This window comes from Staurois parvus, unplaced genomic scaffold, assembly GCF_062004578.1.
Source record: "Staurois parvus isolate SC_StPar_1 unplaced genomic scaffold, SC_StPar_1.0 ptg000220l, whole genome shotgun sequence".
NCBI classification, from domain to species: domain Eukaryota; kingdom Metazoa; phylum Chordata; class Amphibia; order Anura; family Ranidae; genus Staurois; species Staurois parvus.
In genome coordinates this window covers 892,068-918,823 of record NW_028318016.1, presented here as the reverse complement: position 1 = coordinate 918,823, position 26,756 = coordinate 892,068, and the positions used below count along the sequence as shown (strand labels likewise).

At 42.5% G+C, this 26,756-nt stretch overlaps 1 protein-coding gene and 1 pseudogene across 2 annotated transcripts in view; both read left to right on the top strand.

The window, feature by feature from the left end:
• Positions 1-26,756, top strand: part of RAD51C (RAD51 paralog C) — a 100,264-nt gene that overhangs the window by 67,097 nt on the left and 6,411 nt on the right. The window contains exons 7-8 of one of the 2 annotated variants that reach the window (XM_089679185.1): positions 4,414-4,474; positions 22,961-23,021. In XM_089679185.1, coding sequence (XP_089535311.1) covers positions 4,414-4,474; positions 22,961-23,021 — 122 coding nt within the window. The remainder of the gene's footprint in view (positions 1-4,413; positions 4,475-22,960; positions 23,022-26,756) is intronic. The other variant, XM_089679186.1, reaches the window with a different exon arrangement.
• Positions 5,048-5,168, top strand: LOC149460838 (U2 spliceosomal RNA; annotated as a pseudogene).

The window sequence follows — 26,756 nt, the reverse complement described above, 5'->3', positions numbered from 1 at the left end:
GTGCACATCGCTGTTTTTAGGGAGCATGATAGTAAAAAAAAAAACCTTGAACCTTTGCAACCACTTTATGCTAACTGCATATAGGGTAGAGTTGTTAAAAGACAAATACAGTTTTTGTAAAAAAAAAAAAAATTCCCCAGCCACCTAATCTAACTTAGAACTCACCACCGCAGCACATACTTATCCATGGTAGCCTCCCAGGGTGTTTACATTACATGCAAAAACTGCTGTCTGGCAGGCCATGTCTGCACAAAATATGATATATATAGATGGAGCTATATATTTACAGCAGAGATGCTAAAGCTGGCTTTACACAAGTGGATTTTCAAAAAATGTTCATATGAATATTCGTTTGAACATTCATACAGAAATTCTCATCACTACATTTGTAAACTTATTGAATGTCATTTGAAAGTACTTAAAATGCTGGCTTAAACAAACTATTTACTGCTCTAATGTGTGCTTGCTTGGGTGCTCTGTATTAACTATATGTAGCCTCAGCTACATACAGTAATATAGTGCTGTGTTCCAGCGATGAGACGAGAACTTCCCATCCCACTCCCAGAACAGACTAGAGTCGGGCTGAGAACTGTTCAACCATTCACAAGCTACATGTAGTGCGCACAGCCCAGCAAGTTCACCTGTCAGTTCAGTAAATAGTTTTTTTAAGCCAGCTTGGACATTTATGTGAGATTTGGCTTTAACACACCAAAACAGACCAAAGATCATGCAGGCAACATTCCCCACAATGTACGATAGTGGATTACACTAGGTTGTTGAATGTTGAAATGTAAGTGTGGTAAAAGGTTGTTTTGCAGTGCTATTGTGATTGAAAGACATTGTGGTGCACCAATGATACAATAGCTTAGTGATGTAAACCCAGACTAGATTATAAGCACATATTAAATATGAAAAATATAATTGACTGCTGTTTAAATCTGCTACATTCCAGGTGTATCAAAACAGAAGGACCCTTGCTCTCTGTGTAGAAACAGCAGCTTCTCTGCAGAGTGTGAGCATTGCTGATTGCAGAACTATAGGTCTAAATCAGCAAGGGTTGTTTCAGACCTCTGCAGAGAGATCACTGCTTCCACACAAAAATAGGTCGTCCTTTGCAGCATGCTGGCTGGCAGGAGGCAGGTTTTTCTACTCGGGCTGTGGCTGTTTTCTAATGCAAGCAACCTATATCTCTTGCAACACCCTTTGTATGGATGCACCTGAATTTATCCTATTTCAACTGAAAATTGAACTGGGCTTTAATAAAGCTGATTTCTAAAATAAGGCCATGATTCCTACACTAAAGTTATAAAATGAACATGGCAGTTAATATAAGGTAATGACAGGCTGGCAGCAGTTCCCTCGTTCTGGGAGGATGTAATATGACATCCTCCCACTCTCACTGCGCATGTGCGCCCTCGGAGTGGCGATCAGTGGTGCGCTGTGTCCCTGGGACACACCGGATCACCTATCACTATAAAGAGCCAATGACGTTGCCTCTGTTATGTGATCATCTGTGTCCAATCACTGCTGATCTAATGTAAACAGGAAATGCCCATTATCTGCAGTCCTCTCCTCCCGCTGACGGCTCGTGAGGAGAGGAGAGACGGTAATCGGCATTCCTCAGAGGGGACATCTACACTGATCATCAGGGCACTGATCTTCAGTGTATCCCCATCTGTGCCACCTGTCAGTGCCCATCAATGCCACCTGTAAGTGCCCATCAATGCAACATAGTGCTTACCAGTGCCCATCAGAGCTGCCTTTCAGTGCCACCTATCAGTGCCGCCTATCAGTACCGCCTAACCGTTCCAATCAGTGCCAGTCAGTGCCATCTATCAGTGCCATATATGAGTGCTGCCTTTCAGTGCCCATCAGTAATGCCTCTCAGTGCCGCCAATCAGTGCCCATCACTGCAGCCTCATTAGCACACATCAGTGAAGGAGAAAAATTACTTATTTACAAAATTTTATATCAAAAACGAAGAAAAAAATTGTTTTTCAAAAGTTTCAGTCTTTAGTTTGTTTAGCAAAAAATAAAAAACCCAGCGGTGATTAAATACCACCAACAGAAAGCTCTATCTATCTCAAAAAAATTATACAAATTTTTTTGAGTACAGTGTTACATGACCACGCAATTGTCATTCAAAGTGCGATAACACTAAAAGCTGAAAATTGGCATGGGCAGGAAGGGGGTAAAAGTGCCCGGTAGGCAAGTGGTTAAAGGAGTATACAGTGGATATAAAAGTCTTCACACCCCTGTTAAAATGTCAGGTTTCTGTGAAGTCATTTCAGAAATTTTTCCACCTGTTAATGTAACCTATAAATTGTACAACTCAGTTGAACAACAAACTGAAATCTTTTAGGTGGAGAGAAGTAAAAATAATGAACTACAATAATATGGTTGCATAAGTGTGCACACCCATAAACTAATACTTTGTTGAAGCACCTTTTGATTTTATTCCAGCACTCAATCTTTTTGAGTATGAGTCTATCAGCATGGCACATCTGGTCTTTGCAATATTTGCCCACTTATCCTTGCAAAAACACTCCAAACCTGTCAGATTGCAAGGGCATCTCCTGTGCACAACCCTCTTCAGATCACCCCACAGATTTTCGATGAGATTCAGATCTGGGCTCTGGCTGGGCCATTCCAAAACTTTAATCTTTTTCTGGTGAAGCCATTCCTTTGTTGATTTGGATGTATGCTTTGGGTCCTTGTCATGCTGAAAGATGAAGTTCCTCTTCCTGTTCAGCTTTCTAGCAGAAGCCTGAAGTTTTTGTGCCAATGTTGACTGGCATTTGGAACTGTTCATAATTCCCTGTATCTTGACTAAGGCCCCAGTTCCAGGTGAAGAAAAACAGCCCCAAAGCATGATGCTGCCACCACCATGCTTCACTGTGGGTATGGTGTTCTTTTGGTGATGTGCAGTGTTGTTTTTGCACCAAACATATCTTTTGGAATTATGGCCAAAAAGTTCAACCTTGGTTCCATCAGACCATAACACATTTTCCCACATGCTTTTGGAAGACTTCAGATGTGTTTTTGAAAAATTTAGCCGGACTTGGATGTTTTTCTTCATAAGAAAAGGCTTTTGTCTTGTCACTCTACCCCATAGCCCAGACATATGAAGAATACGGGAGATTGTTGTCACATATACCACACAGCCAGTACTTGCCAGATATTCCTGCAGCTCCTTTAATGTTGCTGTAGGCCTCTTGGCAGTCTCTCAGACCAGTTTTCTTTTCGTCTTTTTGTTAATTTTGGAGGGATGTCCAGTTCTTGGTAATGTCACTGTTGCGCCATATTTTCTCCACTTGATGACTGTCTTCACTGTGTTCCATGGTATATCTAATACCTTAGAAATTCTTTTGTACCCTTTTCCTGACTGATACCTTTTTACAATGAGATCCCTCTGATGCTTTGGAAGCTTTCTGCGGACCATGGCTTTTGCTGTAGGATGTGACTTAGAAACTGTCAGGAAAGACCTATTAGAACAGCTGAACTTTATTGAGGGCTAATCAGAGGCACTTTAAATGATGGCAGGTGTGTACTGACTCCTATTTAACATGATTTTGAATGTGATTGCTTAATTCTGAGCACATCTATATCCCTAGTTATAAGAGGGTATGCACACTTATGCAACCACATTATTTATTTTTTTTTATGTTTACTACCCTCGTAAAATATTTCAGTTTGTTTTTCAATTAAGTTGTACAGTTTATAGGTCACATTAAAGGTGGAAAAAGTTCTGAAATGAATTATCTTTGTCTCATTTTTTTACATCACAGGAACCTGACATTTTAACAGGGGTGTGTAAACTTTTTATATCCACTATAGTTATGTTAATGATTGCATACAAACACTATACATTTAGTTGACTGTCAGTGATCACTATTGGGAATAAGGATAATTGGCTACTTAGAATTTTCCTGGGCTGGTCACTTGGGTTCCCCGCAATTGGAGTAAGTTTGTTATTTCTAATGTGTGCACAAACGTGCACAAACTCTTCCTTCCTCTTTTGTTTCATTTACAAGTATGAATCCCCTCACACTCTGGGATCCACACACTGAGTGCACACCACACACCCACCAACTCTTTATGTACTTTCAAGGCTTTATGTGTTGGCTGGCATTCCTCCTGCTATGGCTGTTGTCATCTTAGTTAAACTTATGAATTAATGGGTAATTTACTGAGGTTCAGTAGACAGGCTAAAACACCGTACCATGAGAAAAAGATTTCTAGTAGGGGGATCTTGGTATCGGTGCACCAGAGTATGTAGCACAAAAAAAAGCATGCCTAGATACATTAGATTCTTCTCTGACTAAGTTTTGTGCATTAGGTGAAGTTATCCATGCACACTGCCACTTTGTTATTCAATTTGAATTAATATTTTATGTGTTTCTTTTTTTCCAGGGGACAGCTGGGCACATGCAGCAACCAGTCGTTTAACACTTCACTGGGAGGGTATGCAAAGGTGTGTATGTATGTTTGTGAGTGTGTGTGTGCGTATATATATATATATATGTATATATGTGTGTGCGTGTATGTATGTATGTGTGTGTGTGTGTGTGTGTGTGTATGTATATATATATATATTTATCTGTCATACAGGATGGTCTCACTGTTTAGTGCTTTTTGGCTGCTCGGGTTTGATGTCTGCTCAAAGTTTGAATGTGAATCAGTTGTTCCAAGAGTAAGGTAAAAAAACATGTATGCAAAAGCTCAGCCTACCAGTAGACCTATTATGCATATGAAAAGAATTCTGTGTAATTAAGCTGGATTGTTAAAGGAAAGCAGGTTTCCAGTTCCAGGAAAAAAGACTGTGCTTTTTAATAGCCCGCCCGCTATCCTCTCTCTGAAACTCCACCTCAAGCAAGAGGTGGCAAGGGCGCAAACTGCACTCTTTTGCCACCTTCCCCACTGTCTGAGCTCTTGCACCATTGCCTTAAGAGCATGGCTTCCAGGTGTGGATAGAGCAGGTAACCGTGTTCAAGCTTAAGTGGCCAATCTGTAGGACCCAAACGCCTAAATAGGATAACAGGGCATGATCGCTTCTCGGCCTTTTGGCTAAGATCAAGTGTAGTATCTGTTCTTATCAGTACCTCCTGATTTGGATGGATCTACCTTGTCTGGCCAGGGGTCGGGAAGGCAGAAAGTCCGCAAACTCAGTGCCCCCTGAGTAGACGCCCTCGGGGGTGCCACTAGTAACACCTGGGTGTGGTACCCCACAGTGTGAAGATGGCACAAGGTCACTGTGTTTTCACTCTTTTTGCACAAGCGCCCTTAGGACCAGGCCTTTTGGCTAGGACCAGGGCAATTTTTGCTACAGGCCTCAGGGCCTGGTCTGTGAACAATTTGGCACGGCCACTTTTTTATTTTCTATTTATTTAATTTATTTACACTCCCACGTTTTGTCACTTTTTCTTACTTTTGTGTGCGTTTTCCACAGGATGGAGGGTGTGGGTCCTCGGGCCTGCCCTGAAGTCTAGGGGGAGGATGTGTGGCCTTTTGGTTCCTTCCTCCCCTTATCCCTAGGGGGTTTTCTCTTCGGGAGAGCCCCCTGACCAAGTACTGGGTGTCCGGCTTCGGCTGGACACAAGGAACGGTGGTCCACCAGGCCTTTTGGCCAAGAGGACCAAATGGGAACCTTGTCCCTGTCAGGAGCTTCGTGCCCCGGGGGATCAGGGTAGCGGTCCAGCCCCTTTAGGGGTAGGACAAAAGCACACCCCTAAGTGCACTTTTTCGTGTGGTGTTTTGCACTTGCACTTTTTTTGTGAACACTTCCGGGTTTTTTCGTTATAGTTGCACGTTTGCGGACTTAAAAAAAAAAAAAAAAAAAAAATCTGTTCTTATCAGTGTCCAGTAGGGGTGCTCCACCATCATTCCTGCTTGCGGGGATGATTGATTGTACAGTACCCCTGCTGGTAGGATGGGGGTCCTGATGGTTAGTACAGGCTGGAGCAGAAACCGAGGCGCCCGCAGGCTGCTGGGGCCCGGGAGTAATTCCCCCTGGAAAACCGGAGGGGCCCAGTTCCTCCTGGTTTGAATGGATCTACCTTGTCTGGCCAGGGGCCGAGGAGGCAGAAAGTCCGCAAACCAGTGCCCCCTGAGAGTGGTCGCCTCGGGTGCTCTTAGTAACACTTGGGTGTGGGACCCCAATGTGTGAAACGTGCACATGGTCACTGATTCAAACACTTTTCCTGCACTGCGCCTTTTAGGGCTAGGTCTTTTGGCTAAGTCCAGGGCAATTTTGTTTTACTACGGGCCTCAGGGCCTAGCTAGTGCACAATTGCACGGCCACTTTTTTATTTTTTATCTATTTATTTATTTAATTTATTTTTCCTCCCACGTTTGTCACTTTTCAGTTTGTGTGTGTTTTCTTCTCACGGATTGTAGGGTGTGGGTCCTCGGGCCTACCCTGAAGTGTAGGGGGAGGATGTGTGGCCTTTTGGTTCCTTCCTCCCCTGTCCCTAGGGGGTTTTCTCTTCGGGAGAGCCCCCTTACCAAGTACTTGGTGGCTGGCTTTGGCTGGCTACAAGGAACGGGGTCCGCAAGGCCTTTTGGCTAGGTGGACCACATGGGAACCTTGTCCCTGTCAGGAGCTTTGCACCCCGGGGGATCAGGGTAGAGATCCAACCCCTTAGGGGGATGGACAAAGCACACACCTAAGTGCACTTTTTTGTGTTGGTGTTTTTCGCACGTTCGCGGACTTAAAAAAAAAAAACAGGGCATGATGTCATTCACCCGGGTGAGTTTTGACACTGGAGCTTGCTCAGGGCTGACTTCTGCAGTGGTAGGCTGGGAGATTAGATCCATGAGTATACCTTGCTGGCAGTGCAGGCTATCAGGAGGCACTGTCACTTTGCCCTGAATAGACAGGTGACAGTGTCTCTCACATATTAGTGTGGTGCTGTCAAAAGAAATTCTGCATTTTTGGTGCTTGTTCCAGCAAGTGCACCTGCCATAGAGATTGATGGTTGTGCTTGTATAGCACATAAATGCATGGTAAGGATTGTTGCCACTTCAATATACCTGTGTATTTTTTATAACCATGTGCTTTCTTTCTTTTCACCTATGTATATTATCAAGCAAATTATTCTGTGAGGTTTTTTTATATAATGCTTCCCTGTGAATGTAGACTTTAATTCATATGTTTTTCTTTTAAATTTACCGCTGTTTATGGTTTCTTAGTCATTATGCATGGACTGTGGGATTTTGCCTCTTTTTGAAATGTAAATAGAATTTACTGAAGGTGTTTGTGCTCATTGAAGCACATAAACAACAGATCCAGTGTTTCTGTCTTGCTGTAGTCAGAGCATAACACTTGGTCCATTATTTGTTTGTTTCTAATTCAGTGATTTTAAAATGCACAAAACATCTTTCATCCTGACTTTCTTCTGGATTAGTACGTCTTTGTCAGCAATAAGTTGCCATGGAGTCCGCAAAAGAGGAAAGCTGTGAAAATGCTTTTACAATACATAATTTGTTCAGCTGAGTAGAATGCCACTCTCTAAGATTACATTTACAAAAATACTGTGCCTTCTTAACATGGTTCTCATAGGAAAGATGTTTAGCACTTCAGTGCCGTCACTGTATTAAAGTATTTCCTTATTTTTTAAACATTTTGAGTCATGTAATTATAAAATGGCAGTGTCTTTGCCAGTACCTAGTACTTGAAAGTTCGACTGTGAGTACACAGTGCACTGTGTCACTTCTACAGGTGGAATAGTTACTATGAATAATGCATATTTTTAAAGGAAGGCAAAGGTTTGTGTGTTGCTCATAGCAACCAATGAGGTTTCAACCTGCTTTATTTAAAATTAAGCTTTTGTCTATTTGCCTATTATTTGTTTATCATACATCATGGAACACAGAGCAGGCTATTCATGACTATGTGGTTGTAGGCCACGTATAGGTTAACCTCCCTGGAGGTATTCCCGAGTGTAGCTCGGGGTAAAGTTTCAGCACTACAAGCGGTAACCCCGAGCTACAGTCAGGAATACCTTGCAGCGTTGCTCCGGGATCTCTTCTTCACTTACCTTGTCCTGCGCTCCCGCGATGTCCCTCCTGCAGTGTCCCCAGCAATGTCCTCCGGCCGATGCCGGCATCTGTCATCCAGGTTCCGTTCCCTGCAACATCAGGACGTGCGGACACAGAACTGGCAGGAAATTTGAAAATTTTAAAAGTGACATACACTATATTCACTAAAATCACATAGTAAAACATTACTGTATCAAACCATTTCACATACATTTTGTCCCTAGTGCTTTGTCCTATGCCCTGCCTGCATTTTTACTATTCTTTCTGCCTTGAAACTGAGAAATGTCCATGGCGGCCAAAAAGCATCCCTTTAGGTCAAAAGCAGTTTTAGCCCAGCTAGAGAACAGCGATAGTAAATCAGAACCACTTGCAGAATTGAGTGATAATGATTTGTGGAGAAATAAGTCATCAGACACTGAAAACGATTTTGCGACTTTGCTCAGTGATGTGCGAACTGGCGCTCTATTTCAAATTTCAGTGTTTTTGGTTTGATTATATTATTAAATTTATTATTATATTATTACTTTTTATGATTATTTATTAAATTATAATTTATGATTTCGTGTTTCAAATTTTAACATTCCCGGAATGTTTACTAGACTCTTGTTCAGACATATTTCAGTGAGTTATTCCTAAAAATTACAGGCCTACAACAAAAAAAGACATATTTCCATGCAAAAAAATGTACCGCTTTGAGCACAGAAATATGGACAAAATCAGACCGCTAGGGAGGCTACGGGACACTGGTCGACCGATCAGAGAGGAGGTCCTCCCCTATATAACCCCTTTTATACCAGACCTACCTCAGTTTTTTTTGCCAGTGTCTCTAAGGTGGATGGTCACTGAAAGTTTGCTGTGCTCTTGAAGTATACCTGAAAGTCCACAACAATTCCATTAGAGAATCAGGGACTTTAATTGGATCCATTCAGAAGACTATGAGCTAAAATGGATGGTACCTGAGCCTCGCTGGATAAGGAGAAGAATCCTCAAGATTTTGCCTGTAATGCGGTCTTATGGTGCTGGACCCCGCACGGATGTAACCCTCTGCATTTGTAAATCTGACCAAGGCACTTCCAGCGGGGTGCTATACGGTTTCAAGGCAGTAGCCCCTCAGCATGGGGAAACTTGAAGGTCTGTATGACAATGCCCGCCGTGATGGGTGAAAGTTGGTGCGTTACGGAAGTCAGGGACCTGCGGTGGGACTGGTAAGATATCTCCTTTTTTCTCTCTGTAAAGGGAAACAAAAACAAAGCTCTGAATTGGAGGGAAAAGGTTGTGATGGGGAGTACTCCCTGTTGTTCTTGAGATGTGTTTGCTCTTTTTGTTTTCAGCCACTAGAGGAAATGCAGCGGGAAACAGAAGTCGGCCATATTTTGATTATCTGGAGGCCAGGACACGCGGGCTGCTGCAGAAAAATCTCCTGTGGCCGGGACACAGAGCGGGCTATTCAGTAGGGGCACTTGAGTACTCCCCTGAGGGGGAAGCGTGGATCAGTCAGTCAGGAGCCGCCCTAGGTGGCTCATAAGGCATCATTTGCATTGAGTGTTTTTTCAGCACGCTACTTCCATACCTGTATCATGGTGATCTGTGTTACTAGTGGAGGTGCACAGGTTTGCACTATCTGAAATAATGTTTTCCAGAAAGTGGAGAGGGGGAGGTGCAGCAGGAAAGTGCACTAATGTACAAACACCAGGTCTTGAGGAACCTTGCCAAAGGTCCACAGTAATATCCTCTTCTGACAGGCCAGAAGAGACTAGGCAGTCTGAGCCGCTGTGTCTATCTGGCATTGTGGCTACTATTAGGGCTTCTGCCTCAGTATATGTAACCAAGGGTGATCTTGCTTCAGCTTTAGCGGGTTTAGAAGATAAGATAGCTGGGATCATTGCATCAGTTCACTGATATGGTACAGTCTGGATTCAGGCTACCTCCAATACAAACCTCTGAGGTTACTTATTCTTCCTGGGCTCTTTGAAGCCTTCACAGAGTTCTCGGCCTTTCCAGTGCATCCTCTTCTGGGGCAAATTATGTATGCTGACTGGGATCACCCAGACAGGGTTTTTGTTCCACCAAAGAGGTTTTCTGTTTTGTATCTCATGGAACAAAATTTTAAAAAATGGGGGTTGCCTGTAGTGGATGCAGCTGTTTCATCCCTGAATAAATCTTTAACATGTCATGTGGATAATGTACAGGTTTCAAGGACCCAGCAGATAAGAAGCTGGAGTCTCTTCTTAAGGTCTCCTTCTCCCTGGCCTGCCGCATAGTCAGTTGTGACAGCTATTGGCATTTTCTAGAGTCTATCTTACTGTGTCAAGCAACACTCACATTTATTACAGAACCTGGAAGGCTTACATTGCCTGGTGTGAGGTTCACAAATGGCACCCACGAAAGTATGTGATTGGCAGGATTCTGTTGTTTCTTCAAACAGGGTTGCAGAAGAAATTGGCTGTTGGTACCATTAAGGGCCAGGTTTCAGCATTAGCTATTTTTTTTTTCCAGAGGTCCAGTGCGTCTCACTCTTTGGTCCGCACTTTTTTACAGGGACTGATGCGTATGGCTCCTCCTGTCAGGTTTCAATTGTGTTCTTGGGACCTGAACTTGGTTTTTTGAGGTTTTGCAAAAGCCACCATTAGGCCTCAGTCAGCAAAAGAAAGATCTCTGCATACCTTGGATGTGGTTCATGCTGTAAGGGTCGTCTTGAAGGTGACAGCACAGGTCAGGAGGTCCGATCTGCTCTATTTGTGCTGCCAGAGGGGCCTAGGAAGGGACAGGCGGCATCCAAGGCAACGATTTCTCATTGGATCCACCCATTTCTTCTTCAAGCCTGTGGTTTGAAAGGTAAAGTCCCACCCTTTCAGGTGAAGGCACACTCCACCAGGAGTGTGGGGGCATCTTGGGCAATTCGCCATCAGGCGTCAGTGTCTCAGGTTTGCAAGGCCACTACATAGTCTTTGGTTCACACATTCACAAGATTCTACCAGGTGGATGTCAGAGCAGCAGAGGCTTCTGCCTTTGGCCACAGTGTTTTATGGATGGCTGAGTAGGTCCTGAGGGGTTTTGACGGTGGCTGTCATTGTGTCACCCTCCCCTCAAATTTCTTATTGCTTTGGGACATTCCACATGGATTTTTTGGATTTTTTTCTAGATACTTACCTGTAAAATCCATTTCTTGTAATACATCAGGGGATACAGAGGTTCCACCCCTCTTTCTGGAATGTCATTGCTTTCTACAAAAACTGAGGTACTTCCTGTATAGGAGGGGTTGTATAGAGCAGGACCTCCTCTCTGATTGGTCGGCCAGTGTCCATTCACCTATAGGTGGCCTATAACCACATAGTCATGAATAGTCTGCTCTGTGTCCCATGATGTACTCCAAGAAATTGATTTTACAGGTAAGTATGTAGAAAAATCTAATTTTTTTTTAATGCAGCTGGTTCAGAAAGCACCACCACTATTGGTGTAAAGCTGGCATGAAAACGTTGTTGATAACCTACTCTTTGTGTATTACTGCTGAAATAGCATATACATTCATACGTATGTTATGAGTTTGCACATCTGTAAAGGCTGGTTCACACCAGAATTGCAGGGGATTGCATTCCCCTGCAGTACGATTTTGCAGTACATTCATTTAAATGGGCTGCAAATCACACAGGCAAAATAATATAATTTATTTCTATTATGGGTGTACACATCCCACTGCAGTTTCAGTTATAGCTTTGGTATACTGTATTTGTATATTTAGTGTAATTTATGGTATGTACTATTTGATTTCTTTGAAAAAAGAAATAAAGTTGTTTGTCTTAAAGCCCAGTGGTTGTCCTCTGGACTTTCATTAGGTTCCTCAGTTTGATGCATATGCAATAGTCTGTGTTAAATTGTAAATGGTAAAAAAATGACTTGTGTTTATCCCACCCCTTATATTTTAGTTTAACTAAAACATTACTGATAGTTCTTCTCGAACTCCATTACCATTTTCAAGTGTTACCAATTATAATTCCCAAGTTCTTCCTCCAATCTCTACAAAACCAAATACTGAACTGTATATGGAGCTCCACACTCCCCCGAGTGAATAGAACCACTCCATGGGATTTATGCTCATACTGAGATATTATGAGGCAGCACATATGTTATCAGGAAACTCCTGGGTTCTTCTTGAGCTCGGCCCACACCTTCATCACTGGCTGTGTTTGACAGCAGCAGGAGCCAATGGCTCCCGTTGCTGTATCTGAGCCAGTGGAGAGGGAGAGAGCTGCTGCTTTCCTGCATATCGCTGGATCAAGATCGGGCTCGGGTATGTATTTAGGGGGCGCTGCAGGGGGAAGCTGCATGCAGAAGGTTTTTTAATTTACTGCATAGAATGCATCAATGTAAAAAACCTTCTGCCTCTACAACCACCTTAATAGGAAAGTATTGGGACTGGTAGGAACACCAGGCATTTCACATAAAGGAAGCAATACAAAGCGAAAAAGCTAACTTTTATACAAGTACATTGTGCAGCAACCATATATCAGGAATATGACATTTTTGGTTGACCTATTCTTGAACCTTTTTATATCATCAAGAGACTCCTATATTCCCTAGTACTGAGCTTTATCAATATATACAACTACAACATTTTGTCTCCTCTTTACTGCAGCAGTTTCTAACCCCCCTTGTTCTAAGAGCTTATAAGAGTAAGTGCTGTACTAATCCCCTTGCCCTGGACCTTATTTCCAAATCTTATCCAAAAACACTTCATAAGCTCATATGGGAGGAGGAGCTTGGAAAATCCCTGTCCGAGGAGGACTGGACAGAAATATGGACTACTATGGCCAAAAGTCCATGTAACATCCTGGCCTTAAAGAACTCGTGAAGTCCTTTTCCACTGGTACCTTACTTCCTCTAGAGTTGCTAAATGTGTTCCCCAATAATAATTGTGTTTCTGTGAACATAAAGGTATGCTATGTCGCAGGTTATGGATTTAAGTCAATACAATATTCTGTACAATTTTGCACTGTAACCTATGCAAGGACCCAATAGAGACCTTACTGAATAAGCAGCCTCGTCCCCCTTCCCCTCCCCCACCAATACCCCACATCTATGAACTAATCATGTTAATCTTTAGTGCCATCAAACAAACGTTTCCTAAGTCATTTTCCAGACTAAATGGAACTATGATAATCAGTCTCCTTCATCTCCTCTGATACCCACGAGAAATTCTTAAAGAAATATGGTCCCTGTGGATTTAACACTCCCAGCCAAACCAGAGGGCTTTACACCTTTGAGCGAATTAAATACGAGATAAAAAACATGGATCACACATTTTGTATAAAACATAAAACTTTATTACATCATGTAAAAAAGGTAATTAAAGTAATGAATAAAATCAAGGAACTTTTAACTCAGCCCCAGGCCGCACCCCTCCATCTTTTTCCTCTTCTTTCCTGTTTTTTTTAAAACCTTTTCAGTCTTCTTGCTTGAAACTTTACAATTCATCACATCTTAAGAGCATTTCGAAAGCAGTGTTTGATGCCTGGTTGATATACACTTTCTACTTAGCAAATGCAGCACATTTTTGGGTGCATAAAACTGCATGGTGCAAAAGCACCATGCGGTTCTATGTGGCCACATTTAACAGAATTAAAAAAAAAAAAAAAAAGGATCAGGTACTTTTTCCCTGCAGCAAAGCAGGTACAGCAGGCCATTCTAATGAATGGGCTGCTGTGCCCGTGCAAACCTGGCACACACCACCCACATCAGTGTGAACCTGTCCTAGCTGAACACTGTATGTTCCTAGGATATTGATGTATCACCTACATAATGTGTGCAAGAGGTCTGTAATGGTAACTACTTTGATAATGGCGCTTACTTTTGATACTTCCAATATATACTTGTCTTGTCATCTTAGGGCCTTCCCCCCCTTTCATTTGTATTGAAAACTTTTAGCAAAAGTAATTGAACAAGAAAGAATTAGTCTTGTGTTTTGGCCACTCAATATATTTTAGTTTAAAACCACTGCTGCAACCTAACCTTTTGGAATGTGTGCTGCAGATATTTAAAGCCCTTCTCAGAGATGGAATATGCTGTAGATTCATGATGCGATTGCATGGTTACAGTAACATACATGAATTCATTCAAAAGAAATGATATAAGGAAAAATGATGAGTAGTATTATTTAGATAGATGAAATGAAAAAGCATGAGAATAGCTACATGATGACATTATTCAGCCACTACTGACTATCGTATCACACTTGGGGACAATTAGCTTAAATATGAATATAGCTGAGTGTGTACATCTTATGTAAACAGCATTAATACTCAGGCAGTTTTTCTACAAAATCTCCATAAGGCTTTTATAATGAAGGTCCTCTGTGTGTGTCAATCTGAATTTTAAAATGGTGCTTCACTGCAAGACCCATAACTGAAGATGATGTGGAAATTGCATACTCTTAGCTTATCTCGGTAATTTCATTAATTGGTTTGAAAGCACAGTTCATTACGTTTCTCTCCATTTTTCAATTATGAATTTACTTTAAATCTTTTCACATTTGTGCGCTGTAAAACAATATTAATAGTGGAGGAATTAATCTTTTACATTGTAATCAGCATTAAAGAGTATACTGGTAAGTATGTTATTTATTGGTCTGTGATTGGCTCAAACAGTTCAAATGTGTTTTAGTCAAATCAGGACATATTTGTTCCTGCAGGGTCAGAGTCACAATAAAGTCACGAAGCATGTGAAGGGCACAAGGAGGCTGTACACATCATTCCTGCAAATAGAGAAGCTTCATATGACTTTAACCCAGATTGCACTAGGACAAGGGTCTCTGCATTTACTGTCAGTGACCCCTAGTCCTTGCTCAGTGATGGAAAAATAGTAGTTGCCGCCAAAGCTCCAGTCAATCTCTGTTAGACTGCTGCTGCAATCTATTCAGTCCCACGACTGTATCAAATGTATTTAAAAAAAAAAAACTGCAGTTACACTTGCCATGCTCCCCCTCCCGCATGTCAGTCTTTGCATCAATATGATCAATCAGTCAATCATTTGGGGAGACTAAAATGACTTAATTGAATATAAACCATAGACCCTCTATTCAAACATATTAGTGAGCTTTTTATCAATATCAGTGCTGGCAATTCATTCGGCTGTGTCAGGCAACTGATCATAATACAGATAGGTTTAAATTATCATTTTCAGTTGATCATTTCTGATAGATTTACTTCTAAAACCATATTCAAAAAAATTCTATTCCCCTAAGACAATGGGACTATGGGGCAGCACTGGTCAATGAGGGGGCTGCAATTATTGCCAACATATGGGCACACTTAAATCCATCATACTCCCACATGGACTTAAATTTGAGCCTCAACATTTTGCAAACTGCAAAACCAAAGGGTCCATCTATTTGCTCTACAGCGATTGCAATAACATTTATGTAGGAAAAACAAAATTGGAGTTTTAGAAGCGAGCATAACGTCACATTTCCATATAAAACTCAATATATTAAAAAAAGATGATAAAAACACACTCACAAGACTGGTGCACTGCAGATAAAGCACATTAATTTGCACAGTTCCTCAACATGAATGCTGCACCTGGTGGGGGCTCTGCTGATAGTCTATCACTTCACGTGCACAGTTACACTGGTAGATCCCCTCCTGTGCTGGGCATCCAGGTAAATTCCGCGTGTCACTCTACACCCTTACGCGTTACGCCTACGTGAGGAAGCTATGTAGGCTTAATGTGTAAGGGTGTAGAGAGAGTGACACAAGGACAGCTAACAAAGTTTACCTGGATGACCAGCACAGGAGGGGATTAATTTGTGCAAGTGTGCACGTTAGGTGATAGAGACTACCAGCAGAGCCCCCCACCTGGTGCCACATTCATATTGAGGAACTGTGGAAATGTATATGCTTTATCTGCAGTGCACCGGTAAAGTGCATCAGTCTTGTGAGTGCATTTTTATAATCTTTTTTACTAAATTGAGTTCTATATGGAATGCACTATGTTAGTTTATCTTTCTATATATTTATACCGGTAAATGGTTCGAATCGGCAAACCGTACGTCCCATCGGGAGGACTATCCCCATAACTTAGGGAATATAGGGCTAAAGGCGCAATTAGATGGAAGTTACAAGTAGGTCTTACCAATAAGGTGAGAGGTTGAAGGTGGCGGTATCTCACAAGGCAGTGATATCACATTCACCTTTGTTGTGCACTTGGATGGGACTGATTAACTGCTTGGATATTAAGAAAGACTTGATACATGTGAGGACTATGATATTTTGAATGTAGCACTGTTTTCATTGTTCATGGTCTAGTTATATTTCCAGTGGCATTGAGCCACAATATTTGATTATATATTTCAGCTTTTCATCTAGCAGGCAACATATATCTGTGTGTCAGGGTATTCATTGTCTCCCCCACTTCTCCCCTTTTTTTTATTTTACCTTTTTCATTCACTTCCCAAATCCCCACAACTTTCTAATTTTCCTTTTTGCCATCTTCCATTTCCTTATAATTTATTGTCAATTTTAGGATTGCCACTTTTCGCTACATGGGCTTATTTGTATGCTCTGATTGTATAGAATGCTGTGTGTATTTTTCCCATTAGGTGGGGTGTCTGGGTCCTTTTGTTTGCTTATTGTCACCCGGCACATGTGGGCCATCCGATGCAAGGGCGCCGGCCTTTCTTGTGGGAATAGCCATGCAGTCCTGTGTTCTGGACCGAGGCTTGATCCCCTCTCTGCGGCTCGACCTTTCTTGTGGACATAGCCACGCAGTCCTGTGTTCCGTACCGAGGCTTGATCCCTACTCTGCGGCTCGGGCCTCGTTCTGGCCTCGAGTGACGTCATCCCACCTCTAGGGGCGGGGATACATGTGTGTTCCTAGGGGGTGGGGCTGGGGTTGATCCATCCCCAAGCTTAGGAGTGTCTTAACTTTTTGTGGATGCTTGCTTGGCCACTTTTCAATCCTGGAGGGCTGCTTCTTTAGCTGACATTACCTTGCTGTGCACGGACACATCCAGCCTGTGTGCTTACTGGCTGTATACTATCCATTCAGGTATGATATCAAGGACCAACCAGTGGCTTTTTTAGCAGCTATGTTTTTTGTTTATTTATTGTATATGGTCTTTTTTCTTTCTAGACTTTATGGCCCTCGATTGGAGAATAACATTGCAGCCTTTTTACAAACAATATCCCCATATATAATATGCTTTCCATTTTTGACTATCACAGCCAATATAGAATTATCTTCTACACACTATCTGGACCTTCTTGGATTCATATATATAGTTATATATTATTTTAAAATGATAAATAATATATATTTGACATGGTATTCAAACTATATAACATGAAGGCCTTAACGAAAGATATCTGAGACTTTTTGTAAAGTTTTCTCAGCTGAAGACAAGCAAATCCTGGAATACAATAAAAAAAAACTCTGCACTTCACAATGCAGTTCTCAGACAAGAGATATCTGCATTTCTGCCACTAGGGGGCACTGCAGGGGAAAGGCTCCAATTTAGTTTGCTTGTGGGCTCCATCGTGTACCTCCTACAGTTGGATGATTGTTAGGATACAGTAGATTATAGTTTCTGTCCTTCTCCCAGGTCTTAATTGACCGGTATCTTTATAACTTTTAAAACATCCTATTAATGTTCTCCACCATCTGAGCACAATGTTTACCTATAGTTTGGTCAGTAAATTGGTTCTTCTTTTCCTCCTCTCAGTAAAATGGTGAGACCAACATCTAGAGCAGTGTTTCTCAACTGGGGTTCCGCAAGAGATCCCCAGGGGTTCTACCACGATCTGCCCGTCCATCACAAGCAGAAAACTGGTAGATCATATCCCCACATAGCTGACAGTCAAGCTGCAGAGGGAAACAACTTGCATCACTGCCTGCGACGATCCCAGCTGGCCCTCCCCTCCTGTCTGCCCTAGGTACCTGTGTGTGACATCACTCAGGAGGGATGAGGGGTGGGGATCAGCACGCTAGATATGATCCAGAAGCTTTCCTGAACTACTCTGCATGAAGAAAACCACTACAGACTCCCCCCCCCTCCCCCCTATACTGTTCGCTCCTGGCCCCCCTCTCCTGTTCCCCTCTCTTATTCCCTCCTGACCCCACTGTGCTGTGCTCTTCTGCCAACCTCCCCCCCACAGGACACCGTCTTCTTTAAATCATTATGACCAGATTAAATGCAGCTACCTTCAGGTGATAGAACACTGAGGAGATACCCCTTATAACCGCTCCCACTTCCAGCTATTCTCAGTTTTTGCTAGTTTCCTTAGGTGATGAACCTCTTCTGTCTACTGAGAGAAGTTTACTTTCTTCTAGGAATGTTTTTTCTCCCTCTCTGGATGATTCTATTCCAAGGTGATTATTTTATTACTTAGCTGCACCATAATCACTGCAGCTCTTCCAGTGGACTCCTCAGTAGAGCCTTGGGGGACCATACCCAGACCCCACCTGGTAGATGCTTTTGGGCCAGCCTGTAATGTTGCTTTGCACTGGATCCTGCTTCCCTTGACACATGGTGCAGTAGTTGGAGTTAGCCACAGGGTACTTTTACAGGTCCAGAACCATGGTCTGGCTGGTATAGAGCCCAATCTCTGAAGACACCTGGGCGGTATGGATATTCCGGATGCCAAAGCTGGGAAGTGGTTATTCCCCCATTATGCCAGCTACTGAGTGTGGAGTACAGTGCTGAAGCCATTTGAACAGTCATTCCAGGGTGGCCATTCCAGTTTCCACTTTGGGATAATTTGACCCTGGCCACCATTCCAGTGATGTGCCACTCCAGGATGTCTAAGGTTAATGGTGGTATAGGCACCATTTTTTATTCTGGAGACCGCCTCTTGTGGTACTATTGAGCGGTTTCATCCCCCCACTCAAATAGTTCATTACTGCACCTGCACCTACGTGTGCTACTATGCCTGCAGTGCTTGAAGAATATTCTGGACTGTGTTGCCTCGTTCCCATAAAGGTTACTGCTCTTGTGAACTGTTACTCTTACTCTTTGGACTAAAGAGGGCAGCCTGAAATGGTTCTTGACTTTATCCCTGGTGTCAGCTAAGGAAGACCCTTCACCTTTTTAGGCATCCTAGTCAGGATGATATTCCTGCTACAAACATTTCTCCTAAGCTAAAATAGGCTGTTTGCTCTTGTTTAGTGTTGAAGCATCCATAGTCTGCTCTGCAAAAAAAATCCAGTATGGTGTCTCTCAAGTTCCCTACACTAGCTGGTTGAGCCTGTCCTGTATGGCAACTGGCTTCACCCCGAAGATTTTTTTTTCTCCTCCTAAACATTTTGCTAACAATAAGCTATTGAGGAAAGTTTCTTTAGGAAAAAGGAAGTTCCTGTGGTGGTCCTGGCCACTTCAAGATCCTCCCATCCCTGTGAATGACATTCCTATGTTAGACCCATTAGATAAAAAGTAAGAGTCCTTCCTTAAGGGCTTTCTTTGCTTTGCTGTGCCCTGCCATGCAATTCATGGTTGTGTCTATGGCAGTCTGTCAGACCAAGGCTACCTGGACAAAATGTATGGCCTGGAATCCTAGCTCCAATCTCGTATATCCTTAATGTTTATTAATTTATTTTATTTTGCTTTCTATTTAAAATTATCTATATCAAGTTGCCTATGATGTATTTACACTTTATGGCCATAAGATCTTCTTTTCTTAATTGTACATCCAGGAAATAAGGCTCTTCATATTCATTTATACTTATGTTGTTATGTTGCCACCTTCAAGTGAATGGACATGGGGCAAAGAAAAGCAGGATCTCTGCCTAGGCATAGCCCCTCCCAGCTCAACTAAGCTTCAGTTTTTAGTTAATATTCTTAGGTAATGGATGTGCCTGCAGATGTCTCTCTGAAGATCTTGTATCACAGGCTTTGTGCCCTGTTTTTAATGGCCTATTCTAAACACCCCTGAGACAGATGGGCTTCATCCGGGCTGCTTGCCTACAGCCTGCAGGTGCAGGAGGGACAGTACCCAGATTCTGTATGCAAGAGTAGGGATAGCCTGTAATGTTGCTGTCAGTATTGGATCCTGTGGGGTGAAACCTCTAGTGGTGACCTCATTGGCAGGGTATTTTACAGGTCCTGGGCAGTGATCCTGCTGAGGGGGGGAGGTCAAGTCCCTGAAGGCCCTGCAGGGCACATCCACTGTGAGGGGTAACGGTTGGGCTTTTGGGCCCTGCAGCTGCCTCTCATGGTGGAGCATGTGGTAGTCCTCCTTTATAATGTTTGCTTGTACTTTGGGGCAGTGTTTAAAAGGGGCAGACTGGGATGGTATGGGTGCATGCATTTGTGCAGGCACAATTTTTCTGGTTTTACGGGCACAACTATTTGTGTTCATAGGCTCCTGGTCCACTTCTGTCACATGCAACTCCAGAGGTTCTGTTCTCAGCCTCAGCCCCTGCACAGCTGCAACAGCCTACAGCACAGTAGGCCCAAGGGTACAAGTTATGGGCACGTGTCTATTTTGGGGGTGCCCTCAGGTGGGTGTAAACTACCCTATAGAGTATTACAGGCTTATTAACCCTCAGCAAGCCATGATGAAAGATGGAGATGATAGGGTGGGCTCCTAAATCCAGTTACTTTTTGTCTACAGAGTGATTCTCTGAAGCCATTTCCGGATGAGCTCTCAGGGGTTCTCATGGGTTTGGAACACCTGGGACACAAGCTCTCCTTCCCCTCCTCCTATTTTTTGGAGAGTAAGGTGTCAATTAACCAGGATAAAAAAGAGGAGGAAGCTGTCGAGGATCAGGACAAGTCCTCCCAGGAGCAATTTCAGGGTCACGAGCTGTCTCAGTCACAGAAGACCACATTGGGCTTTCTAGCAGATGTGGAGCAGACTAATTTGAAATTTCCACTTCTGGAATTTTTTTTTCCAAAAGCCACTGAGATTGAGTCCTCGCAGCCACCAAAACATCCCAAATTTTTCCCTGAGCACCCTCAATTGCAGAAAGTGATATATACCAATTGGGCACACCCAGAGAAGGTATTTGTACCTCCAGTGCTTAACAGGATCCCGTGGAAGAGGTCCCTCCTTCAGCCCCACCATTGTAACCCCCTGCTCATCTGTCCCACCAATGTAGCACCTTTCTCATCTGCCCCGCCTCTGTATCCTCCTGCTCATCTGCCCTGCTGCTGTACTGTCTTCTCATCCATGATATGTGCAATATGCAGAGTGGTGCAAGGAGATGAGACATAGCTACCTGTCCTGGCACACTTATCCCCACAGATTAGCCTCTCACATCCAGCTCAGGTGTTTTTATGTGATGTCACAAGGATCTGGAATGGATGCACAGCGATGAGCTCGGGTCAGGGGCACTTTCTGAAAGCAGTGGGCCTATGTGCAGGATCATAAGTTGGGCCCTCCCAACTGAGAAAAAGTGTCATGGTGATCCACAGCAAACATTCGGTGTGATTGTCCTGCTGAATACTGGCTGTGGCTTGCAGAGAGTACAGGGGTTCAGTAGTAAGTGATGCAAGGTTCAGGATTAACTGAGGCAGAGTGCAGGGGTTTGGGAGTGGGTGATGCAGAGGTCGGTGACACAGAACTGAGGGGTCAGTAGTAAGTGGCACATACAGACACACACATACACATTATATATATATATATATATATATATATATATATATATATATATATATATATTTATAGATATACACTCAGTTGTGCTCAAAAGTTTGCATAACCTGGCAGAAATTGTGAAATTTTGGCATTGATATTGAAAATATGACTGCTCATGCCAAAAAATGCTCTTTTATTGAAGGAGGATGATCATATGAAGCCATTTATTATCAAATAGTTGTTTGGCTCCTTTTTAAATCATAATGATAACAGAAATCACCCAAATAGCCATGATCAAAAGTTTACATACCCTGAAATGTTTGGCCGTGGTACAGTTACACAAGGTGACACACACGTGTTAAAAAGCCAATTAGAGGTTAATGTCCCACATCTGTGGCTTTTTAAATTGCAATTAGTGTCAGTGTATAAATAGTCAATGAGTTTGTTAGCTGTTACGTGGAAGCACTGACTAGGCTAGATACTGAGCCATGGGGGATCAGAAACGAACTGTCAAATGTCCGGCGTAACAAGGTAATGTAACTTTATAAAGATGGAAAAGGACATAAAAACATGTTAAAAAGCCTTGAATATGCCAATCAGTACTGTTAAATCACCTATTAAGAAGTGGAAAGTTCGGGGATCTCTTGATACAAAGCCAAGATCAGGTAGACCATGAAAGATTTCAGCCATAACTGACAGAAGAATTGTCCGGGATCCAAAGAAAAACCCACAGGCAACCTCAAAAGAAATACAGGCTGCTCTAGAAAAAGATGGTGTGGTTGTTTTTAATGAGTACAATACGGTGATACTTGAACAAAAATGAGCTGTTTGGTCAAGGTGCCAGAAAGAAGCTTTTACTGCACCAATGCCACAAAAAAGCCCAGTTACAATATGCCTGACAACACCTTGAGATGCCTAACCAGGCCTTTTTGTGGAATTTATGCAGTAAAGGCTTCTTTCTGGCAACTCGACCATGCAGCTAATTTTTGTTCAAGAGTCCTCATATTTTTCTCCTTCAAAACACCCACACTGTGTTTTTCCAGAGCTGCCTGTATTTTTCTGTGTGTTTCCCTTTGTATCCCGAACAATTCTTCTGGCAGTTGTGGCTGCAGTCTTTCTTAGTCTACCTGTACTTGGCTTGGTATCAAGAGGTCCTTGAATTTTCTACTTCTTAGTGGAAGTGATGACTGGCATATTCAAGGCTTTGGACATATTTTTATGTCCTCTTCCATCTTTATAAAATTAAATAGTTCTGCTTTAATATTGTTGGCTGTTCCTGAAGTAACATATCTGTCACAGGTTATGTAAGACGCTGTTAGTTTATAAATTAGCTGACCCAGTTCTCATTACAGATGTGCAACACTCTGCAAGTCACCAAGCCAGAAAGAAAGCTCTGTACAATATAAAATCACGGTAAGCAGCAGTATGTCATTGACTAAAATGTAAGCTGTACAGATGAACATATCTTATTTTCTCCCTTCTGGTCTGTTAAATATTCAGTTTTAAAGGCAAATTTGTCTTTATTAGATTTTGTATCAAATTAAACAGTATATAGCAAGAAAATAATAAGAACATGGACAATGGAATGGGCAAAAAAAAAAAATAGGTATAAGTATGATCCATGAAGATGAAGGAAATGGATCCAAACATAGATAGGGGCATAGGGGGGCATCCCCAGACAGGTGGTATTCAACAATAATGAGATAATTCCATAAAGCCAAGAGAATACACCCAGACAGAGAGGAAAGCGAGCGAAGGAGAGAAGGGAAAAAAAAAGGGGGGGGGGGGAGAGACACCAGATGTAAAGATATTGAAGGAAAAGAGGAAAGCAGAGGAAGAGGGTCGGGAGACGGACACGGCAAGAAGTGGAGACAAGGTGATCCTCCATCAGTATCCCATCGGAATGATCCCACCGGACACACCCCAATACAGACCGCAGGACCACACCGATGAACATGCTAGAATGAAAAAGACTCGGAGGAGTGGGGCTCAACTCCGTTAAGGCACAACAGGGGAACACAAAAGAAGAGGAGAAATGGAGCCAGATTGACCACAGCAACTTATGTTTATCGTAGATATCATTGGCAAATGCCAACATTTCCTAAATATGCATTGTATAGTATAAGTACAGAGACCCACAGTGGAAGAGGCGGGGGAGTAGTCGTCTTCCAAAAGAGAGGTATCAACTGGCGGGCCGCGGATAGAAAGAAGCGCAGCAAATTTTTCTTCTGCGCAGCCAGCGAGCCTGGTAATATAGAGAGGAGAGCAATTTCCGGTGAAGGGGCCAAGGACTCACCATAGATCTTGTCATGTATAGCAAAGACCTGTCACCAGAAGGGTTGTATTGGGTCGCAATCCCACCAGATATGGAGCTGTGTACCAACCGCTTTAGTACAGCGCCAGCATAGACTAGATGTAGAAGGAAATATTGTGTTTAGGGAGACGGGGTCCCTGTACCACTGAGAAAGGAGCTTAAAGTTCTTTTCTTGTGAATAACAAGAAATAGACGATTTATGAGTGAAGTGATGAGTAAAAGACGTGGACCAGTCTGCAGCCAAGATGTCTTTACCTAGATCTCGAGCCCGCGCCCTGGTGTAGGGAGGGAGATCAGAATGAAGAGCATTGTGCAACACTTTATATAGGGAGGCTAGGACATGTCTAGGCAGATTAGAGAGGGAGCACAGCCGCTCAGACTCAGTAAGTGGACGATGAGTGTCGGAGGAAGAGTGTAGGTGTTTGCAAAATGCGGATAAATGTAAAGTGGTCAACCAATCCCCAGGCCCGCCCAGAAAATTTTCAATTTTAATCATTTTGGATGATCTTTTGAGCTGTTTAGCTCAAGATGCTAAACAATGTTACAAGCCCTGCCTCTCTGTGTGCTACAAAAAACCATTGCCCATATACAATGGAAGGGGGTTCTTTTGTAGTCCTAATACTTTCTATCCTATGGTGACAGTGCTCCTCCTCCATAAGTACGGTCCAGTTAGTGAGTGTTGTCACCCTAGGACAGGAAGTGTTACTAGCAGGATATCCCAATTAACAATAAAGGCAAAAAGAAATCTAATGTAACCACTACATCTAAGGACTGATAAGCTTAAATATATTAAAGATTTGTCCTTTGTTTACATAGACTTTGTAAAAGGACTGAATGAATCTCACTCAGAACTAGGAGCCAGAATTAAAAACCTAGGAGCCACTATTTATTGCTCAACCCGTCGGTTTTTCTTTTGCCATCTGTGTCCCATTGGGGAGATTACCTTCACTTCCTGTCCAATAGCTAAAGCAAGAAATGAGCAAAAATCCCTAAAAATTAAATGAATCCCTTGGGGACTCCCAAGGTCACCAGAACTGGTATCCAAATTAGAAGATTTCTACTTTATTACTTTTCTGGGAACAACCCAAAATTTGGAATTTTCTTTTACTTTCAATCATAATGGTAAACACACAGGGTGAATCTCCCTAATGAGGGACCAGACAGCAATAAAAACTTGACAGGGGTTCTATCCCCTCTCTACTCTGTGCAAAACAATTGTTGCTTTTAGTAATACTTTAAGCAACTATTAAATGGAAAACCTTTGTTCTGTTAATTTTAAACAGACTATTTAATAATTCACTAACTATACATATACAGAACAAACTATTACATATACATTATACAATTTTCTTGTTTAATTTCCTTTAGATTTACCTTCAATCTCAATGTTGGTGGTTTTTTATGTGCTGCCCAAGACAGTTTCTTTTCTTCCAATGTGGCCCAGGAGATTCAAAAGGTTGGACACCCCTGCCATAGATGATTCAATTTTTTTTCTCCTTCCAGCATGATTGCAAGGAAAGAAAATCACTCGATTCCCTCATCAGCACAAGCAGTGTTGATGTAGGAATCCCTCCTACAGCGCTATTGAGTTCTGTCAGCAGGGTGGATTCCTGGCTGACAGAACACAATGATTACTACTAGTGGTTATAGCCGCCATCAGCAATCATGTAGACAATCCATCAGGCTGGTTGTAATGAAATCAATCGATGGATCAACTTGGGTACTGCCAGCCTATCCATAGATTGAATCTTTGTCAGTCCCTGCTGATTCATCAAAGGTTCAATCCATCTGTGGCTGGCTTCAGACTCTCTCACAACACATTGTACTGGAACTGACAAATATCCACCTGAGAAGGGGATGGGAGCATTTGTACATGGGGTTTTCCCCATGCTGATATAGCTATTGCAGATAGGGAGGCGGGTGATGATATGGGATATCAGTAGGTAAAGCCAATACTGCATAAGAATGTAGCAGCTAATGTGACTGTATTGATAGTTGGCTTTGAGCAAGACAGACTACTTAAATTGCTTTTTTTTCCACTTGTCACCAGGACTGTCCTGGGCAACACCAGGTGTCAATTAGCTGCTAGGTTCTCACACAGTGACAGTTTTTACCTAGCATATCTGATATATCAGGACTGCTTTTATCAATAATTAAATCATCTTAAGATAATTCCTGCTATTGAAAGAAACAGGCCCAAATACATTTGGTTTTTTTTTACTTACCACCAGGCATTGCAAGCCCCTAAATTTGTGCCCACCCTATACTGATTCATTCTGTTATTAAACAGACATATTATGTAACACAATATTTGACAACATTTGAAAATTATTGGAAGACTTAAAGGTGTTAAGAAGAACAATGGGGACATGTGAGTGTGGCCAACAAGTAGGCATGGCCAATAGTGTGTTGTTTCACGGTATGTGACTTACAGTGAGGCACCTTTCCCCTTTTACTCTGCTAATGTGTCAGCGGTGTGTCACTTTGTAGTACAGACTGACACACCACTATCACATTAGTGACTAGATATTAACATAAGCACAAGGCACTGTTCCTTGTGTGCTCTGCATGTTGAGTAAGCAGATGTCAAGTTCCTGTCCTGAACCCTTTGCAGTATAGTAACATTCCTTGACCAGTGGTTCCCCATATTTCAGAACATCCCTGGGGTACCACTCAGGACTCCCTCACAGAATCATCGACAGAACACAAGCCATACACAGGCCTTTTTCTGCATAGCCAATCGCTCCCCAGGCTCATGCCAGTTGTGCTGCTGAGTATTTGGGGTCACTTCACACAGTGAGGTGTACAGAGTGCCATGTCACACACTTCCTCTA